This window comes from Brassica napus, chromosome C9, assembly GCF_020379485.1.
Source record: "Brassica napus cultivar Da-Ae chromosome C9, Da-Ae, whole genome shotgun sequence".
Lineage (NCBI taxonomy): Eukaryota > Viridiplantae > Streptophyta > Magnoliopsida > Brassicales > Brassicaceae > Brassica > Brassica napus.
The window spans coordinates 23,937,448-23,959,557 of NC_063452.1; the positions used below are offsets into that span (position 1 = coordinate 23,937,448).

Here is a 22,110-nt window from a genome sequence, read left to right on the forward strand (position 1 = left end):
GGGCTTTAAAGACATACAGAGGTTCAATCAATCTCTTCTGGCCAAGCAAGCGTGGAGAATACTCAACAATCCCGAATCTCTCTTTGCTAGAGTCTTCAAAAGCAGATACTTTGAGCATGGTGATTTCCTTTCTGCTAGTAATGGTACTAGACCCTCTTACGGATGGCGGAGTATCCAGTTTGGCAAAGAGTTGCTTAAACAAGGTCTCAGGAAACATGTTGGAAATGGTAACTCTATCTCGGTCTGGGTAGATGCATGGATTGAAGGAGATGTGCAGAGAAGGCCCTTGATGAAGAACATCTTTGTGGATATCATGTTGAAAGTAAAAGATCTTATAGATGTAAACAACAACTGCTGGAAGCTTGAAACTCTCAAGGAACTTTTCTCCGAGGAGGATATACAAAGAATCCTTAAGATGGAAGTGGTGGCGGACCAAGAGGATTACTGGGTATGGGTTCATAACAGAAATGGAAGCTATTCGGTGAGGTCTGGGTATTGGTTCATCAGCAGACAATCCAATTGTGATATACACAGAGAAGTTGTGGCGAGACCTTCCTTAAACGATCTCAAGTTGGAAGTTTGGAAGATCAAAACCCCACCAAAAATTAAAACATTCATGTGGAAGGCTCTAAGCAATGCGATCCCTGTGGGTGAACTGCTAGTGAAGAACGGAATCAAGATGGATCCGTGTTGCCAAGCTTGTGGTTTTCAAGGTGAATCCATCAACCTCTCTTTGATTGTGCCATTACTAGACAGGTATGGGCTCTAGCTTATGTGCCTAATCCGATGAATGGTTTTGATAAGGTTTCCCACTTCTCTAACATCCATTATCTCATGATGCTGATGAATAACATGGAGGTTGATGAGAAGGTTAGAAATATGATCCCTTGGATTGTGTGGTATTTATGGAAGACTAGAAATGGGATCATCTTTGAAGGGAAGGCGGTCATTGCACAGGATGTGGTGGAGAAAATTTCAGAGGAAGCAGAGTTCTGGTTGATTGCACAAAAACAAGAAAGAGAGGAGGAAGAGGAGGAGAGAAAGGCGCGGGAGGCAGCTAGAAAATGTTGGGAGCCGCCGCGAGCTGGATGGATAAAGTGCAACATTGGAGTGGATTTTGATAAGAAGGTATCAAAGAGTGGAGGAGCTTGGGTGGTGAGAAATGAGAGAGGCAAAATTCTCATGCATAGTAGACGGGTGTTTATTAATGTCAAATCTCTGGATGAAGCAAAATACAAAGCTCTGCTGTGGTCTTTGGAGAGCTTAAGCTTTCATCATCTCAACAGAGTCATTGTTGCATTGGATGATGATAAGCTCACAAAGGTGATTCTCAGACCCAAAGCGTGGCCTAATTTCAAAGCACAATATGTTGAGCTGGAGAAAAGATTGAGAAGAGTGGAATGGTGGAGAATAGTAAAAGAAGATAGATCAACAAACAGAGGGTCTTTCCTCATAGCTCAAAGTGCGGCGAAAGGTGGTTATCTGCAATCCTATGTTGCGGCTGGTGGCCCCTTGTGGCTACGAGAATTGTTTGAGAATGAGGAATTTTCGCCCTCTACTTAGTTGATTATTGTCATGTGATCGATGACTAGTTTTTTGAATCTTATGTTATGGCTATGTACAAGTGTTTTATAGTGGGGAAGGGTAGCTTTGTTTGGGTAGTTGGTCTGATAAGTTTTTTGGATAAGAGAGTTCCTTCTTGTGGCTGATCTTCTGTAAGTGAATGTTGGTCTTGATGACCTTACATTAATATACCAGATGACACAAAAAAAAAAAAAGTATGTCACTAGGGACAGGCATCCCCATCGAGAGAACTGTATGCATTAAGTTCAAACGATACAAATGAAATAAGAACCATTAAACTATTAAAGCTAAACCATCAATAGTCTCCACTAAAAAATATTTCCTCTCTATTTTTAAATAAATATCACTACGACATTTTTCACGCATATTAAAAAAATATATATAATTAAGTTTCTATTAATTACATATCTTTGATCAATAATATTTGAGATAAATAAAATTATTTATAAGATCAATGTAATTTATAATTAATTTAAACCGAAAATAAATAAAATTAAAATTTTAAAATAACATTTAATATGAAATAGAAAGAGGACTACTCAATCAATAGTATCTTTTCTCACGTCACAACATTCATTAAGTTTGCAAGTTCGAATTCTTTTACATTCGTGTTAATGAAAGTGAAACATCACTACGATATGGACTGATTTCCAATCATATACTATATATTTAGCCAATTCGAAATGTTTTATTTGCACAAATCAAACTAAGTAAAAATAAAATTGATTGGAAAACTTAACAAATCCAATAATATTTTCAAAATGAATGTTTGTATAAATTTTGTTCATTTAGATTTAACATACGGAAATTTACCGAATTTTTTCCACATTCGTAACAACGCTTTGTTAACAGGACTGAAGGAATCATGTCTATAAATCGGGTTGAGCTAGTCAGATTTGTATACAAATTCCAAAGTATTGATGTCCTGTATATGCATTTTTTCTTTATCGACTATTATGTTATCAAGGTCTCTACGTTGTATACATTGAATCATCGGCCAGACTGAATTTACATCCATGATCCATTGCTGTTTGAAGACTATCTAATACTGACTGTGTTTTATACACACACATATCTAATACATAATGCACCACCTCAGAATATGTAGTTATCTTTTCAAAGCCTACCATATCGTCATTTTATTATAAAAGGGAAAATGAAAAAGATCCAAAACAATGGGCTCATATCTTATAATTAAAAAGTTATTATGCATGAGTTTCACCTAATTCCAAGTCTTAAGTTCTTCCTTTTTCTGGAGCTATAAGGAGCAGTCAACAGCTTCTATGTTCATATAGTATATAATTAGACATTTAAAATACAATTACATCAATTTTATATAGTTTACTAGTTTGTAATCTTTGGACCTATTCCCCCTATTCAACATCAAGTTTTGGAAAAAACAAATACAGCATTAGTTAATCACTTATCACAAAAAGACAACCTTCTTTTCTGCAAAAGAACATGATCTTCGAAGAAACCCATGAAGTCGAATCTTCAACCCATTGTTTTCTTTCTTAGAATATGCAACTTCTAAAACATACTGATTTAACTAAATAAATACAAAATTTGTTTTAAATAATTCTTGGATTTCGATGGTCGATGCAACAAACAGAAACAAGATCATTAACTCTTAGTCTAACAGTATAGAAGGCTAGCAATAATGATCTATATCTCGTAGTGACCAACAATGATTTCGAAGTAGAGATTGCATAATGTGAAGAGAAACCAGACACGTCTTACTAATCGCATTTTCAGTTATGTAGAGGATTTGGACCTGTGTGAACAAATCTCTTGTCGTCTTTATAAACATCATCTCTGTCTTCTTCTTCTTGATGTGGACCTGCGAATGACACAGAGGCTCTGGGGGACTGAAACGAGGCTGTTCTGTGGAGAGGACCAACCTTTCTCGGTGAAGGGTACGGTTGGTGATAATACTGGTCAGGAGAAAGAGCTGATGAAGACAAATCAAACTGAGCAAAGATCAAGATTCCCCACAAGAACATGGTGAAGGCCGCTGCTCGTCTCCTTCTTCTTCTTTTGGCATGCTCTTTGCCTACAGAGTCTTCCATAAGGGTTTGATTCAAGTGAAAAAAGAAAATGTTTTATGGGTTTTTTAAGAAGCCCATGAGGGAGTGAAAACAGAGTATCTGAGTATAGTTCTCTATGTGTTTTCTTCTGAAGGAATGTTCCTCCCCCCCCCCTCCTGTTTTGTGGGTATTTGGTAGTGTAGAGCAGGTTAGGATTCAAGTAGCAGATGAGAAAAAACAGGTTTTGACTAACTATAATAATAGTTCTTTTGAGGAAAAAGTGATAACTTTGAGTAGTTCTTTTGAGGAAAAAGTGATAACTTTGAGTAGTAGTAGAAGATAATCCCAAAAGACAAAACTCTTTTCTTTGTTTTGAGTGAAGTCTAAGTAACAAAAAAGTTTGTCTGAGATTCTTTGGATGATGAGAAAGAAGAATGAAGTAGTAGGAGGAGAAACTTTAAAGTTTTCTTTATCTTATGTGTATCAAACAATCTTGACCCCTTGATTCCTGGGAGAACCTTCTCATAAGTGCACTACTCAGATCTTTAAGCTTAACTTTTTTCCTATCCCTTATTATACTTATATTCTTATCTCCCCTCCAATGCATTAATTGTTCTCTCTACTTAAATATTATAATTTTTAATTCTGCCATTTTGCTTGGAGATGGTGCAGTGTACAGTCCAGTATTAATAGCCTTTGTCCCCTGGGGAAAAAATATATCGAATTTATGTTTCTGAGAGGAGAGAGAAGGATTCTACGCGTAACATGTAATGTGCATAAAGTGTTTTTTTTTTTATCTTTTGGATTGAAATTTAACAAGGATCAAGAGTTTAATACATAATCATCACATCCTATACTGGGATGGATTGATCAAAAACTAAGGCTACTCAACGCCGGAAAAACGGCTTATATCCATGTCTGCACTATGAAACCAAAGAAAATACATATCCAAACAATATTAACGTGTAAAAACATTCATAAACTAAATAAAAATTTGAATTACGTACCTAAACTCATAACACATAGCTAAATCATGCCTATAGCCAGTTATATGATGATTTGGACTACTTTTTTATTTTAAATTTTTGTAGTTTAGTCCCTATAATTCTATTTTTTGTTAATATGCCTTAAATAACTTAAATAATCAAATTTATTGTATTTATAATTTTAGTTTGAAAAGTACAATTTTATTTTTTGACCATATTTTAATTAAATTTAAATAATAAATTTAATTATTTATCAGAAATTTAGATAGTTATCATATACAAAATAATAATTAATTTAGTTATCAAAATATGTTATCTACCTTATTAAAATATGAGAATTAATTATAAATAATCTTACCCACATGTAATATTTACAAGAAATACCACTCAATTTATATTTATATAAGATTTTCTTTACAAATATAATCATTCAAATTTTAATCAACATAACTAAAAATACTCTTTACAGTAGAGATCTTTAATAATATTACCCTTACTTAATAAAAAGAAAAGAATGGCTAGTTAACCAAAAATAGTTTCGAACCCAGCATCTCAAGAAAAAAAATATCGCATACAACCACTAGACCATATTACATTATTTTTATTTTGCTACAAAACTAGTATGTAATATTAATAATACACAAAAATTTTACAAAACTATTTCCGATTAATTCTCGTATAATTACCGAATAATTGATTCGGCGCTAGGTTAGGGTCAAGCGCACGGATTATGCTTAGCGTAATTAAAATTGGTTTTGATAACTACAAACAAAAAATTACAAATTTTTAATTTTATTTATATTATATATATCACGCAAGCACATAATAAGATTTGCAATTAAAATAACCTAAGAAAATAAAAAAAATATTTTATAAACTTTAAGAACTTTAGTGAGATTAAATTAAGCTTTAAATTATGATACTGTTTTTATGTTGTTTTCTATTTATTTAAATTTCTTTGTATCATATTTCAATATGAAATAATAATAATAATATATTTATATTATTAAATCTATTTTATTTGATAAAAAATATTTTTATTTTATATATCACCATATATTAAAATTTATTTCCAATTTTGAAATTATAAATAAGGCCAATTTGATGATTTTAATTATTTGAGGCACTTTACAAACAAATAAAATGACAAAGACTAAAATATAATAATTTTTAAAAAATAAATCAATACATTTTAAAATGGACTAACACATGTCAGTTACGAGACATGTTTTAGCTATTTGTTATGAGTTTATGTATGCAATTCAAATTATTATTTAGTTTAAGAATGTTTTGGCACGTTAATATTGTTTGGTTATATATTTTCTATGCCTTCATAGTGCGGGCATGGATAAGCCGTTTTCCCACACAACGCCTTTAGGAGAGACTATGCCGGATACCAACCGGAGCCACAAGCCGACACTTTCGGAAACGTTAAGACACAAGCTAAACCATAAACATCACACAAAAAATCCTTCACCAGAATCACACTTCTACGAAGTAGTATCACACATAATCGCTAGTAGAGCCAGTAACCTTAAAGGCCCTTTCTGGAAAAGCCAAAATGAAGCTGGAAGCAAGCATCAAGGAAAAAAGAACGAGAACACAGAAGGGCTACCCATCCAAACCCAAACCAGACCGCCGCTTAACTGAAACCATAGCAAGAACACCAAACCTCCTGGAGATGACAAGAACCACTTGCTTGAGCCGGATCCAAACTAAAGGAATAGAGCCTCATCACATAAACCTCTTCACCACTAAGTATGAGACCATCGAAGACAGATGAGCGACAGGATACTGGAGACACGAGACCACCCTGAGAAGAGCAAGACTCCTAAACTGACGGAGTGGAGACTGGATAATAAAAGAAGCGGCGGGGATACACAACTTAAACCATTGGGTCAAGCCTTGAGAAAACACTCGTTGCTCACGAAAGCAAATCAGGACGGCAACCACCAGCGATTTAAAGAAATACGAACAAGCAGGCCACACAATCCAAAGACAGAACGAATCAAATCTAAGGAACCGCTAAGCGAAGAGAAGCGGAGAAGGTGATACCTGAGAAGGATCAACTTGACAAGACAAAAGCAGAGGACCTTCGAGAAGCCAGAAACCCAGGAAGAGATGAGCATGACGGACCCAAACGCTGACCACAAACGACTCACCTGACAACAACTTGACCCATTCTGATGGAAGAAAGAGATACAGATCTAGTCAAGCCCATCAAGCGAACCACCGCGGCAACGAAAAATCAAACACACCGTAACATCTTCCAGACTATCGAAGGAAAACCTCAAAACACCTCTAACGCCTAAAGTCCCGGCGCCGACAAAGCTCGCCGGACGCCGGAGAAGGAGAAACACTAATCTTTCTATTTTCTCTCTCTCGCGGCTGCTAGGGTTTTCGATCTTCACGCTGTAAGTCTTAAACCATATTGCACAAAGTGTTTTTACTACCTTTAATGGAGGAATTACCTTAGTTTTGCTAAATTGAAAACAAAACAACGTTCGTTTCACAAATCTTGACGACCTCTGTTCTCTGTTTTGTCAGCGTCTCTCTTTCATTCATGTAAAGTTTTTTTTCCTCGAGTCCATGCTTTTCAACTCTCAGAGAAAACTAAACAGAGGCAAAAACTCAGTTCTTGATCCCTGTCAAAATAGCATCTAATGACTGGCATATTACATTGAATTCCAGTTTTTATACCCTTTAACGCCTGCAAAATGAAAGTAGTTCAATTTTACCAACTTTTACTTTACCAGAGATGCACAATACAAAACCTGTAAAAAACTAATGACATTTCTCAAGAAAGATACAAAACCCATTAATTGGCAAAAAAAAACAGCGGGAAAGATCTACATAATTAATGATCAATTAAATATCATATAACCAATAATGAGTATGATGTGCTAAGTGACGTAGCTAGTCTCTCTACCTTATTTAGTAGTCTATGTTTCAGGCATTTGACATCTACAGAGGATGAAGCAAAGCTTTAGAATTTGTTGCCATTTGCATGTTTTGTGGATCAGGAGCTTGGTTTTGCTTTGACTGGACTTTTGCTATGCAACTCATAAGTCTCAGATACATTCAAGATCTGTCGATCCATTTCTCATCAGATCTCTCTTAATACACCAGATCAATAAGTGAAGTCCCCAGAACACTTTGCTAGAGCATACACCATTTTTTTTAAGGGAAATTGCCAAAAATATCACATACATAATATCATTTTTCATATTTACTTTAACCACTGTTATACCTTTATAATTTTAGGGTTAATTAATTTACATTTAGGGTTTAAACTTGATAGATGAGTTAGTGGATAGGGCTTTTATAATATAGAGTTTATGATTCTAATAAATATATAAATAAATATTTAAAAAATTATAAAAATAATTTAAAATATAGTTTCAAAAATAATTTTCGAACTTCAAAAAGAAAATTTGAAAATAATAATAAAAAATTCAAAACAATTCAAAAAAAATCAAAAAAAATTCAAAATATTTTTTTTTTATAAAAAAGTTTGAATTTGAAAAAGTATAATTCGAAAACATAATTTTTTTAAAAAAAATTAAAAAATTATTTATTATATATATAGGAGCAAATATATAAGAGTCTTTTGTCTTTTAATGAAAAATGTATTTTTGAAAATATCTCTTTAGTGATAAACATGAATAATGATACCAACAATGTGGTAAACATGAAGATTCTCTATTTTTCAAGGGTAAAACTGAAACCTATGATTGCAAATGTGATTTGTTTCCTCTATTGAAAAAATGAATTTTGCCTAGCTTCCTCATTTATTACTTTGTCAACACAATTCCATTTACAAGAAGCTGCATACAAATTAGACACTAGTAATTGGTGTGCACCAATGTCAGAAGCTGTATCGACAAGAAAGTTTGCTACTCTCTGGCCCAATTTCACATCACGATGAACCGCACAAGCACCCAATAAGCCCCATATACCACATCTGGTTCCAACGGCATGTCTTTTTGCAAACTCATAGGCCTCCTCTAGAAGACCAGAGCGTCCTAATAGATCAACCATATACATGCATCTTGTCTCGGCTCAATATTCTTATAATTCGATCATGAGCTTGAAATACACTTTTCCTTCATTCACAAGTAATTTGGTCTTAGCCCCTCTCGTTCTGCATCACATTAAATAAGGCCAAGACTTAATCGTTATCTCCATTCACTGCATACCTACAGTCAAAGGCCAAAAGCCCTAGTTGAGAGATCGCCTTCACAAACCGATTAGTAAGCTCATCAGGGCGGACATCAAGATCAAGTATTTTTTATAAAGTAGGATGCTTTCAAAGGGAAGCCTTTTTTAGCGTACAATTTGATAAGAGTGATCGAAAGAAAAACCCACGGCTTGTGCATTTCGTCGAACCTGGCGAGCGTAACACATTACGCATGTCGCCTACAAGTATAAGATTCTCTGACAGCTGCGTTAAGAAGCTGTTCTTGACAGAGAAACCGGACGTTAAACGTACAAGCGCATGGATCTTCTTAAGCTGCTTCGGCTTTGAAGAGTTTGTTCGTATCAGCTTCTATTTTATTAATGGCGTTAGTTTAGCAGCATCGCTTTGATTATTATTATTTTTTTGGTAATTCAACGATCTTAAAAAAATCTCATGTATATTAATTCTGGAGCATTACGACATGTTTTCGTAGTCACGTGTTATCATTAGGATAATTCTTAAAATTTTTAAAAAATAAGTTGGTGCATATAAATATATATTATACTTTGTATTAAACTAACTTCAAATTGATTAGTAGTATACAAAAAAATATTCTCAATTATTTCCTTAAATAAAAGCTACGGAATTACCTAATATGATTAACATATATATGACAATTAATGATTGTGAATAATACATATTTGATAACAATTTTTGTATCCTCTCTATTTTTATTTAATTTTAAATTACTAAAATAAATTAAACAATCACATTAAACATATACAAAAAATAGATTTTTTCTTATATGTTATATTTTGATTTTTAAAACGACTATAAATTACTAAAAATGGTAAAAGTCCCACAATGAAAATTTTGTGATCAACGATTTAACTTTTTTTTTTGTTTAAGCAAGATACAAATGATCATAAATCGTATGAATATGGAATCTCATTAATAAATATCTAGCTATATTATATATACATATATATTAATATTATTTAAATTAAATTATACACTATATAAAGATATGTTAATTTCAAAATGTTCATTCATAAATTATTGAGATCTTAATATTTTAATTTTGAAATTTGTATTGAAAAATCTTATATTAAATTTTTTGTCATTAACGGTTTAAATTTTTGTTACATCAAATATTCAAATGCTAATAAAAACATATGACTACGAAATGTCAATAATAAATATTTATATTAAAATATATTATATATCTATGTCAATATCACTAATGTTTAATTATATATCATATAAAGTAAGGAGAATTTTTATGTTTACCACTTTGTTGGTACTACTGTTCATGTTTATAACTACTAAACATATATTTTCAAGAATACCTTCTTCATTAAGAGGCAAAAGATTCTTATACCCTTGTTCTTTATATATTATAATAAATAATTATATTTTCGAATTATATATTTTCAAATTCGAACCTTTTTATAATTTTTTTTTTGAATTTCCTTTTGAATCTTTTTCGATTTTTTTTTCAAAATTTCTTTTTGAAAATCAAAAATTCTTTTTGAAACTATTTTTTAAATTTTTTTATATTTATTAAGTATTTATTTATATATTTATTAGAATCCTAAATTTTACATTCTAAAAACCCTACCCGACCCCTCAACTCTAAACCCTAAGATCATCTCCAATGGTTTATTCTATTTTTTTTTCTCAAATTGAGTAATTATATAATAGATTTGGTTGTTGCTCCAATGGTAATTTATTTGAGAGTGAAAAATAGAGTGATGAATAAAAAATAAACAAGTTACTCAATATATAGAGTAAACCTATTTTTACTCTATTATAGAGTGGAAAATATTGTACCATTTGAGCATTTTTACTCTAAACTTTACTTTAGAGTGGAAAATAGAGTGGAGTTGGAGATGCTCAAAGTCTAGATTAGTTAATCCTAGAGTTATAAATGTTTTTCCCCTCTTTAAAAGTGAGGGTAAAAATGTTAATGTACACATGAAAAATAGTATTATGAATGAGGTATTTTTGGCAATTTCTCATAAAGTAAATAAAATGATTTGATTTATTTACCAAAAACATGATTGTAAATAAACAAAAGTTATTGGTTTTGATTTATGTGTTTACTCTAATTTATAATACACCCGTTCCCGAAAGTAGGATTTTCTAGATTTATTTTTTTGTTCCAAAATGATAGATTTTCTAGAAATTTAAGGTACTTTTAGTAGTTAATGTTTAAAAGTTGTATACTTTTAAGAAACATTAACTGAAAATATTTGAATTGGTTAAATACTATTGGTTAATATTTATTGGAAAATGTAAAATAACATAAATAACAAATTTAATTGTAAACATTTATTATATTCTTAATATATGTGAATACTCTAGAAAATCCTTCTTTCGGGAACGGATGGAGTATAATTTATGTATACAAATTAGTTTTTTAAATAGGTGGTTTCTATATGATATTTGATCTTGACAATCCCAGAAATATACTTTTTCAAATCGAAGTGATTTTCAATATTAAAAGCACTATATGTATATATATTATCAAGATTAAATAATTTAGTCTTTATTTTTAGGGGTTCTTTCAAAAATGACTCAAAATTTCAAGTCAAACACAAAAATAACCTATGTTTTTTTTGAAACTTGTTTTTGTCATATTCACCATAGAAGTTCTAGTTATTCACGAAAATGCAATTACTTTTTTTTCGAAAATAAGGCTTTTACCTCACCATCCCCATCTTCACCAAATATTTACAACTTTGCCATTGACATCAATACCTCAACCACCATGAACTACCAAATTGAGAGTGTTAATGCCCTAAAGTTTCAATTTTTTCTCATCCTTTCTCATTTCCTATCCACACAAACCACATATCTTACACTTTCTCTCAAAATTCATCAAAAAAACTGAAGATTTTGATTACAAATTATGTAAGGTTCATAAGCTCACGATTCTTGGTGATTAACGAGTAGGTAACTGTTGTTGTGAAGTTCTGGCTGATTGGACACACAAGTCATCTCACGAGTTCAAAGTATGAAATCGCGAACTACATTTTATTTTTCAGATCTGTTCGACGAAGAAGAGTCTTCTTCATCTTCTGGTCAATGCAAAGTTTAGTTTTACAATTGACCTAGAAGTCTTCTAACTTTCTTTTGTAAACAAAAAATTTCAAAATTTCCAGTTCTCTGATAAACATGTTACTTTTAAATTTTACCGAAGTTGGTCAGAAATTTGAGATTTTGTAGACGACTTCTAAGGAAGTCTTCCTGGAGAAAAATTCTACAGAAGTCTTCTGAAAGTCTTCCCTAAGTCTTCTCAATGCCGAAAGATGTCTGCGTGGGTTACTTTTGCAATTAAAAAATAATAGTAAAACATTTAATATCAATGAGAAAACAAGAAGTCTTCTCTAAGAATACTTCTTTAGAAGTATTCTCGAGTTTAATTATGGGTTTTTGTCAAACTTTTGCCCGCGAGAGAAGACTTCTAGAGAAGTCATCCGACAGAAGACTTCTTCTCTCGAAACGTCAAATATAGTCAATTGCAAAAGTAACCCATCAGTCTTCTTGCGACATTGAGAACACTTCCGGAAGACTTAGAGAAGACTTCTTTTGATGTATTCTCCAGGTAGACTTCTCTAGAAGTCTTCTACAAAAAGTCAAAATTCTGACCTGACTAACTTCGGTCAAATTCAAAAATAACATGTTTATCCAAGAATACTTCAAAAGAAGTCTTCTGTGGGAATTTTGAAAAAATATTCAATTTCAAAAGTAAGCCAATATTTACAAAGGAAGACTTCCGAAGATGTCTTCTGTAGAGTAGACTTCTTAAGAAGTCTTCCTTCGTAAATTTGCAATTGCAAAAATGACCTAAATAGAAGACTTCTTTTGAAGTCTACACAGAGTAGACTTCTTTTGAAGTCTTCCGTGGATGACTTCAAAAGAAGTCTTCTACGTAAATCTTTATTAAACATAAAATTTATCCAAAATTAAAATGAATTTTTAATATCTTTTTACTAATTCATGTTTATTAGTCAATATTGGGACTACTGAGTCGTATTTATAACTTAATTGGTGATAATTATGAAGTTACAAAACATTGATGTTTAATAATGTTTCTAGCTAAACAGAGAAGTCTTCTGTAAGTCATAGAAGACTTGTAGAAGACTTCATAAGAAGTCTTCTCTCTTAGTTTTAGCAAATTTTACTAAGTTTTTGTGTTTTGTAATGTGTGGGTAGAATGATTAAAATATTTTTTGGTATGTTGCATCAATAACTTTAACGAAGTCAAGTACTTTTGGCAAAACATGAACATATTTACCATTATTTTGATTAACATCTCTTAAAGTTTACAAAATAATTCACAACTAAAATATTACACATACAAATCATAAAAATACCGTAAACAAAATTATTACACAGCTAGATATTATTCCTCAACATAGATAAGCTTGGACTCCACTTCACATCATCTCTTTGTACCACTTTGAGCAGAAGACTTTGGAAGACTTTCTGAAGACTTTGTGGGACGTTTTCTAGCATAAAATACATTAGAAGATTTCCCAAGAAGTCTTCCGAGAGTCTTCCAAGAATTATCCCAGAAGTCTTCCAAAATCTGTCTCAGATCTGAAAAATCTGCATATTCAAAGACATTCAAATGACTTCAAAATAGAGAAGACTTCAAAAATAAATTTTTAGATAATAAACAAAACAGTCACATTAGGTTGGATCTATAATTTTTTAGAAACTAATATATAAAACACACAAAATACATATCCAAAATTTATACCACTTTAGGCAGAAGACTTCGTGGGAAGCCTGCTAGCATAAAATGCATTAGAAGACTTTCTAAGAAGGTTTCTGAGAAGTCTTACGAGAGTCTTCTGAGAGTCTTCTAAGAAGTCTTTCAATGTCTCTCAAATCTGGAAAAACCTGCAAATTCAAAAACATTCAAATGACTTCAAAACAGAGAAAAACTTCAAAAATGAAAATTTTATGCTTACAAAATAAACAAAACAGTCACGCTATGTTGAATCTATAGTTTTTTAGAATCTAACATGTAAACACACACATAAATTCATATCCAAAATTTAGAGATCTACCTTTGAAAGAGTGAAAGATGAGAATCATGTAAAGAAAAACCTGCAAAAAGAAGATAAATTAGTGAGAAGACATAAGAAAAAGTGAGAAATGGATATAAAGTTTGGTGTTTAGATGCTCAAAGAGATTAGAGAGAGGTTGGAGAGTTTTAGAGTGAGAAACATTACATTTTTGTTGTAGTCATTTGAAAGGAAGAAAGATAATGTGTAAATTTTCTTTATTGGTGACAAAAATTCCAATTAGTTAAATATTTTCGATCCAGAAGACTTCTGAAAGACTTATGGAAGACTTTGATTTAGGCGGAAAACCTAAATTATTCTAAAATCAAATAACTATGCAAAAAAACCTTTTTAAACTTAAAAAAACTTAGAAAGTGTTTAAATCAAATTATTAGATAGTTACTAAACATATATAGATCAATTTGAAAAAGGAAAAAAATGAAGACAAAATTTCAAATCTAACCCTAAAGATACCAACAATACTATAACATATGTTAGCAAACCCTAAACCAATGACTCATGAACCAATTTACATTCACTTATTTATGTTGGAAATAATTCAATTTCAGATAAACTAAATTTACATCATTGAAAAATGTTTATTATTACATGATTTCAAATTTTAACCCATGAAAATATTTTTTATAAAAATTTTAATTATTTTTAAGATCTAATCCATGAGAAGACTTTCTCTCGAAGACTTCTGGAAGACTTATGGAAGACTTTGATTTAGGCGGAAAACCTAAATTATTCAAAAATTTAGGCGGGAACCATAAATTCTACTAAAATTTAGAATTTAGGTGGGATGTGTCTGAAGACTGATTTTTAAGTCTTCTGTGAGTCTTCCAGACCCTAAAATCAATTAACTATGCAAAAAATACTTTCTTAAACTTAAAAAAAAACTTAGAATGTGTTTAAATTAAGTTATTAGATAGTTACTAAACATATATGGATCAATTTGAAAAAGAAAAAAGATGAAGGTAAGATTTCATAATCTAACCCTAAAGATACATACAATACTATAATATATGTTACCAAACCCTAAACCAACGACTCATGAGCCAATATACATTCACTCATCTATGTTGAAAATAATTCAATTTCAGATGAACTAAATTTACATCATTGAGAAATGTTTATTATTACATGATTTCAATTTTTTACCCATCAAAATATTTTTTATAAAATTATAAAATTATTTTTAAGATCTACTGAACTAGAAGACTTACAAAGAAGTCATCATAGAAAAGACTTATAAAGAAGTCATCATACGGAGGGTTATAATGGTAAAATTGAATACATGTTTTTTATTTGTTCATAAAGGGGCTGTTGTAATTTCACTAAGCTTTTAGGTTACTTTTGCATTTGATTGAATTTGGAGTACACTTTTGTATTCAAAATCAAGTTTTGAGTCATTTTTGGCAAATCCCCCTTATTTTTATTCCTAAAAAGTCTTTAGTGAAATATCATGACAAAATTCCAATTACCCATTTTGAGTTTGTTCGAAGAATGAGAGATTTGATTATTCGTCTCATATTTGTTTCTCTTTAATTCCATATCTAACTATTATAATTGTAAAAATGAGAGATTTGAACTATTTATTATAAGTATTGGTTTATCATTTAATAAATCAAACAGTTCTTAGTTATACATAGTTTACATATACTATAATAGAAAATATTTTTTTTTTATCGGTATACTCTTAGGTAACTAAACCTCAAAAGCGTAGGTTAATAACATAAGTAATTTATTTTGTTGTTCTAAAATTAGATGATTTTTAAATCGAACTTGTGAATATATACTAGACATACATTTATATTTCGAGTCTACACTTATATTCTATAACACCTTGATATATTAGATTCAAACACTAACCTGTGAATAGAGTTTGCTAGTGATTTTCGTCAAAAAATTTGAGTCTTATATATGTATCTGGAATGAAACTAATTTTTACAAAAGTCCATCTTTTTAGATTGATAATTATGTAATTCACCGAATTCATATAAGAAGTTAAAAAAGAAACAAAAGTCATATCAGTGAAACATAAACGAGAACGAAAGCACAATTTTATAGAAGTAGAAAATGAAATCACTTATAAAGAGTCAATAGTAAACAAATCAAGAGTAGAAAACCTAATTATCTTTCGTGATTATGTTGCCTATCTGATTTTGGTGATTTGTGTCAGCTGAAAAACTTAATTTCTTTTTGTGCAAATGAAATCCTAAAAAATAATTTAAATGAGATGCAATACGTTAACTCTTCAACAATGATAATACATTTAATAGACCAACATTTGTATTCGTGATCTTACAATCTTTATATCGATAAAGATTATAGTGTTGCAAAATAATAAAATCATTTAATGAACAAACATTAGTATAAAAAACTCACTCCGCGCATGCGAATTATATTCTTTGTTTATTATAAAGCCCAATCAATGACTACAAGAACATACCCAATATGTAAAACTTCATAGCGATCTCAATATATATGGGCCGCTTGATGCCAGGAGCATGTCCATTTATAAGGTTTAAATAGATATATCTCAACAAAAATAAAATAGTAAAATCTATATTATAATAGTGAAGTTTAGTCTCTCCTAAAGGTGTAATACATTTAAGCATATGTGGATCCCATATCAAAAATATATTTTTGTGTTTTAGTGATGAATTTTCTTATTTATAAAATGAGTTTATTTAGTCGAAGACCAAAAAAAAAAGAATGAGTTTATTTAAGGACGCATCTCTTCAACAGACAACAATCCATCGATTTCTTCAATTAATGAATTCGTTTCACCTGCATATAACTCTTCAAATTCACTCAGGCTCCCAAGATATAACTTCCTCACCGCTTTCTCTGCTCGCTCAATTCACCCACATCCAAACAAATCTCACCTCATCGATGGCTTCAAAATTCTACTCGCAACTTTGATTGATGAACAGGTTCGCCATTATATATTTCCATATTTAAGGCTCTCACTCATGTACACTCACTAATCTCACAGAGGCAGTCATACATGAGGTTAAGCTTCCCATCAGCTGAAGCCACGAGATGACGAAAGCACTAATGATTGTGACGAGTGTGAGTATCAGGTGGTGACATAGGATGCGGCTCTGGTGATGAGTTCACCATCTTCCCGCCGAGCGGCAGAGTAGAAGACAAACAAACGGTAATGGTTACACTACCAATATCTAAGTTTTAATTCTGCTCCAGATTTAAGTCCTAATACTATCTCAAATATGTTCTTCTTTTCAGAAAATCTTTAGACTTTCACTGTGTCAAACAAGTAGTTACAACACAACCTCCGTTGGTCTTGCTTACTTTCATGTGAACACCAGCTCCTCTCCTTGCAAATTTGTAGGTAAATATGAATCTGGTAAATGGCACTGCTTTTGTCATCAGGTTTTTACCATCACCATTGGATGGTACAGATATACAAGCTGAAACCTCAAAATAACATGATTCGTGGTAAAGGAAAGAAGCTGAAACTGGTAAAGCATAAAAAAAATTCGGTGAAATTATTCTAAAATCCTCTTACATACTCATTGAAGTACTATTTAAAACTTTTGATAAGTAACCCATATTAGTTGAATATCGAATTTATTCGCTAGATTAGGTATCAATTGGTACAAGACTGAGAGATAATGAGCTAACACTGCTTTTGTATCTTGTTTCCAGAAAACAAGCTCAGGATGGAGCTCAAATTGGCAAAAGAAGAATTTGTAGATCTAGAAATCCTACAACTCTAAGACTATGTTTTCGTTTTATTATGTTAAAAACTTTTTCAATTTTCTTGGTTGTGAAACGATCTTTGACCACTGGAGGAGTTTTGAGTTTGAAAACTGTTAATTTGAACTTATAAAAACTATCCTTATTCAGAATATGAGTTCAATTGGTTCAGACAATGTAATTTTTGTATTGTCACTAATCATATATTTTGATTAGATAAAAGCAGAACAAGCAGAGACAAATGTTGGCATACAAACTAATGCAAAATAAAGACATCCATTAAGTTATCTGCTCATCCGGGTACTATATCCATATCATTGCATATGAAAGTCTACGCAACCATTCTCTTAACTCTGTGTTAAAAAAAAAAATGTTTCTCGACTCAGATTAATTTAGGCTAAAACATCCAACGTCAATTGAACAACATGCGTTAACATGATCAATAACAAAGCATCCTTCACAAATTCAGCAACACGACCTACACATCGTTGCTAATATACCTACAACTGCCAGCAAAACCAAATATGTACAACACAACAAACAAGTTAACGAAACATATTACTCACATGATTGTCTTCATCGAAAATAGAGATCACCAAAATAAATAACCCCAAATTTCAAGACCAGGTTCTTTTGAAACCCACAGTTTTTGCTTAATCATTATACTCGGCCATAAAACTATGGGAAAATTGCCAAATATGACTCACAACTTGATTTTAAATGCAAAAGTAAACTCAAACTTGAATCAAATGCAAAAGCAACCTAAAAGGCTATTGAAATTACAACCAGCCCCTTGTGAATAAACAAAAAAACCGAAATTTTGTTCCGTTTCTAACCCCCGTAAGTCGTCTGTCCAGACGACTTTATAGTCGTCCAGACAACTTACAGGAAAGTCGTCTGTACTAGTTCTACTTAGAAATAATTTAAAATTTTTGTAAAAAATATTTTGATAAGTGAAAAATTGAAATCATGTAATTAACATATGTTTTAAGAGATATAAATGAAGATATAACAAAAGTTAATTGTTTTCAACATAGATGAGTGAAAGTAGTGAGTCATGATATTCTTTGGTTTAAGTTTTGCCAACATATGTTGTAGTATTGTATGTGTTCTTAGGGTTAGATTTTGGAATGCATAAATATTTTTTTGAAAATTTAAAATTTACCTAAGTGTGTTTATTTCTGTGTATAGTAAACACTATTTAAGTATAACTACGGTTTTATAACGTGGTTAGTTAGTTAATTTAGTCAATTTAGTTTAGGGGTTAAATTTAGGGTCTGGGACGACTTACTAGTAAGTCGTCTGATGTACAGTATTCAACAGACGACTTACTAGTAAGTCGTCCAAACCGGACCGAACCTTTAATTTTTCAATGTACTTTTAAACCTAACCGGATTATTTACCGGACATATTGAAGGTGTTTTTTTTAATTCACTGTTTCGCGAAATTCAGAAAACCCTAACGCCGTTTCTCAAAAAGGCGATTTCGGATTTCCGTCGATTCTCTCTATTCCATCGTTCTCACTGCCGGTTATCTCTCCGCCGTTATCACCGTCGTTCTCACCACCGTTCTCACCGTCGTTCTCACCACCGTTCTCACAGCCGCTTCCTCTATAAAAGATCTGAGAGGAAACCCTAGCGCGCATTCTCTCAGAGGCGTCTCGTTGAACTCCGCCGCCGGTAAGTTATATCTCTTACTGTCGAGTGACTGATTGAGGAAAAGATGAACATAAAACGTTGTCTCTATCAATTTATACACTCGTTCTTTTTTTCACATCTATTTTTGCAGATATATAACCGCTATGTCGAAGACGACTATAACTTCTCCGAATTTTCAGGTCTGCTTTAAAATGTTCTACTGGAAGTCTTGGAAGACTTATAATTAAGTCGTCTGCAAAGTCTTCCAGCTGGAAGTCTTGGAAGACTTATAATTAAGTCGTCTAGAAAGTCTTCCAGCTGGAAGACTTTGCAGACGACTTAATTATAAGTCTTTCAGCTGGAAAACTTGCCAGACGACTTAATTATAAGTCTTTGGTTGTTTTGAGATGGTTGTCTTTGATTGTTTTGCAGGCAAAAAATGGATATACCAGAACTCCCCCGTAGGATACATACATTAGGGGAAGAGCCCCCCACAGTGCATAGCATTACGTATCATACTTGTTGGACGTTGCATACTGCTTTAAAGAAAGCTCTTCATGATGACGAATATGAAGAGCTGAAGGAGTCAAAGTTGGGAGTTTTCATCAAGTTCCAAGAGCTGGGATTTGATTGGGCTTCAAGGATGGTTCACTACATGCTCGGTTTCCAACTGGACATAAAGAAGAAGTATGAGCTGTGGAGTCTCGTTGGTCCAGAACCTTTGAGGTTTTCACTGTTAGAGTTTGAAAACCTCACTGGTCTAAACTGCGAGTACATCGAGGACCTTGAGAGACCTCATAGTGTCATTTCAAAGGAGTTGACTTCTTTCTGGGAGATGTTGGGAGTTCATGTCGAAGTTGGGCCATCTACTTAGGAGATAATAGCAGCATTTGAGAGATGCGAAGGGTGGTCTCGGGATGATCGCAAGCGGCTCGCGTACCTTGCCATCTTCACTGGATACATTGAAGGGAGAAAATATTCAACCCCTACACGGGTTAGTCTGGCAAGGCTAGTGATGGAGCTAGAACGGTTTGAGAATTATCCATGGGGGAGAGTCGCGTTTAAGGTGCTGATGGACTCTGTGAAGGGCAGAGATATTTCGGGTTGTTACACTATTAATGGGTTTGCGCAAGCTCTCCAGGTCTGGGTGTACACAGCTCTGCCGGAATTGGGTGCTAATTATGGTAATCCTCTCCCAAACAATCCGTCTCCACCGATACTGGCTTACAAGGGTCGCAAAGGACCCAGACAGTTTAAAGAGGCTATCCTCAGTTAGGTATTTACGGCAATCTGGACTACCTCGCAGAAAACTTATAATTAAGTCGTCTGATAAGTCTTCCAACTGGACGACTTAGTAGAAGACTTATAATTAAGTCGTCTGGAAAGTCTTCCAGCTGAATGACTTAGTAGAAGACTTATAATTAAGTCGTCTGGGAAGACTATCCAGACTACTTAATTATAAGTCTTCTACTAAGTCTTCCAGCTGGAAGACTTTCCAGACGACTTAATTATAAGTCGTCTACTAAGTCGTCCAGCTGGAAGACTTTCCAGACGACTTAATTATAAGTCGTCTGCGAAGTCTTTTCTTTTCATCTTTCTTAATCCGTCAAATATCTAAGTTCATATCTTCTATTTACTGCAGACAAGGGTGATCAACTTTGTTCAGAAGGACATTGGTGAAATGTTTCCAAAATGGGAGTTTGATGTTGAGGACACGCCCGCGGAGAACATAATTAAACTCATGTTTGTAAAGAAACCGTGGAAGTGGACCATGGATTGCTGGGAAGTCACCAGTACTTGGGTCAATACAAAGCCGACGGTTGTGAGGCCAGCGAAGAAAAAGGTAGTAAAGGAAGACAGTCCAAGACCTAGGAAGAAAGCTCGTAAAGAGGCTAGTGAAGAGGCAGCTGCAGTGGCTAGTGAAGAGGCAGCTGCAGAGGCTAGTGAAGAGGTTCATACGACTGTTGGTGGGTTGACCAAAGAGGATATTAAAACCATGTTCAAGGACATAGTTGATGCCATGAGGGAAGGGTTTGGGACGTGCCTTAAGGAGATCAAGTATCTGTCGGAAAGGGTGGAAGCTGTGGAGGAGAAGGTTGGTATCACCACAAAACGGAAAGGGACATCAGCTCAAAACACTACCCCTCCACCTAAACCGACGCTCGAACCCGGGGTTAGTAACGAATCCTCTCCCAACAAGAGATTGACTAGACAAATTCTTAAGAATAAGAACTGAAAAGTTGTATATTGCAGAGTGAAAGTGTTAATGGGACGAACGCGGGAAGGAAGAGCTTGCCAGAGGATAAAGGTCCAGATGTGCCCGCAGATGCTAGTTCCTCGAAAGATAAAGCTCCAAAACTGAGCCTTGTTCTATTGGACAAAAATCAATCCACTGTTTCAGATTTACAGAAGGAGGATGCTAGATATCTGGAAAAGATGGATGCTGCTTTGGCACTTTGCCGTGCAAAGAGTGATCGAACAAGGAAACTTGTTGCCTCACAAAAATCTCCTTGTATGGCAAACATCACGGCCAAAGTGATCATTCCAAACAAAAAGCTTTATCCAGGCTATAATCCCTTTGCACCAATTGACAAGAAGAAGTTGAAAGAGCTCGCTGATTGGTTGAAAACTTGTCCGTAAGTGTTTGCTTTTCCCATAATAGCTTGCTTTAGTCTACAAAAACTGATTGCTTTTCAACATTTTGTGTTTGCAGTCATTATAGAACACCTTTCGATAAAAAACCACGGACAAGTAGAACTTGGTGGTATCAAATCCTCCGGACCTCCTTAGAGTGGCTGAAGGACTGTGTAAGTCTTCTTCTATGACTTAGATGACTTACTGATAAGTTTTCTTTTTAGACGACTTACCAATAAGTCGTCTGGTAAG

The 22,110-nt window shown here is 32.9% G+C and overlaps 1 protein-coding gene and 1 long non-coding RNA gene across 4 annotated transcripts; one reads left to right on the top strand and one right to left on the bottom strand.

The window, feature by feature from the left end:
* Positions 1-3,335: 3,335 nt before the first annotated feature.
* Positions 3,336-3,653, bottom strand: LOC106416813 (CLAVATA3/ESR (CLE)-related protein 16). Its single transcript, XM_013857708.1, has one exon. It carries the CDS (start codon positions 3,651-3,653, stop codon positions 3,336-3,338), a length of 318 nt encoding a protein of 105 aa, XP_013713162.1.
* A 12,810-nt stretch (positions 3,654-16,463) lies between these two features.
* Positions 16,464-17,809, top strand: LOC106417830. Of its 3 annotated transcripts, none has more exons than XR_001283463.3 (4): positions 16,464-16,800; positions 16,863-17,027; positions 17,114-17,349; positions 17,537-17,809. It is a non-coding gene; the product is annotated as an uncharacterized LOC106417830 (long non-coding RNA). The 3 variants fall into 3 exon arrangements; XR_001283464.3 differs by having other exon boundaries at positions 16,485-16,800; positions 17,114-17,219; positions 17,537-17,786; XR_002661258.2 differs by having other exon boundaries at positions 16,505-16,800; positions 17,114-17,786.
* The last annotated feature ends 4,301 nt before the right edge of the window (positions 17,810-22,110 follow it).

Excerpts from the sequence above, each read along its gene's own strand:
- LOC106416813 (XM_013857708.1), bottom strand. The coding sequence starts at position 3,653 with ATGGAAGACTCTGTAGGCAAAGAGCATGCCAAAAGAAGAAGAAGGAGA.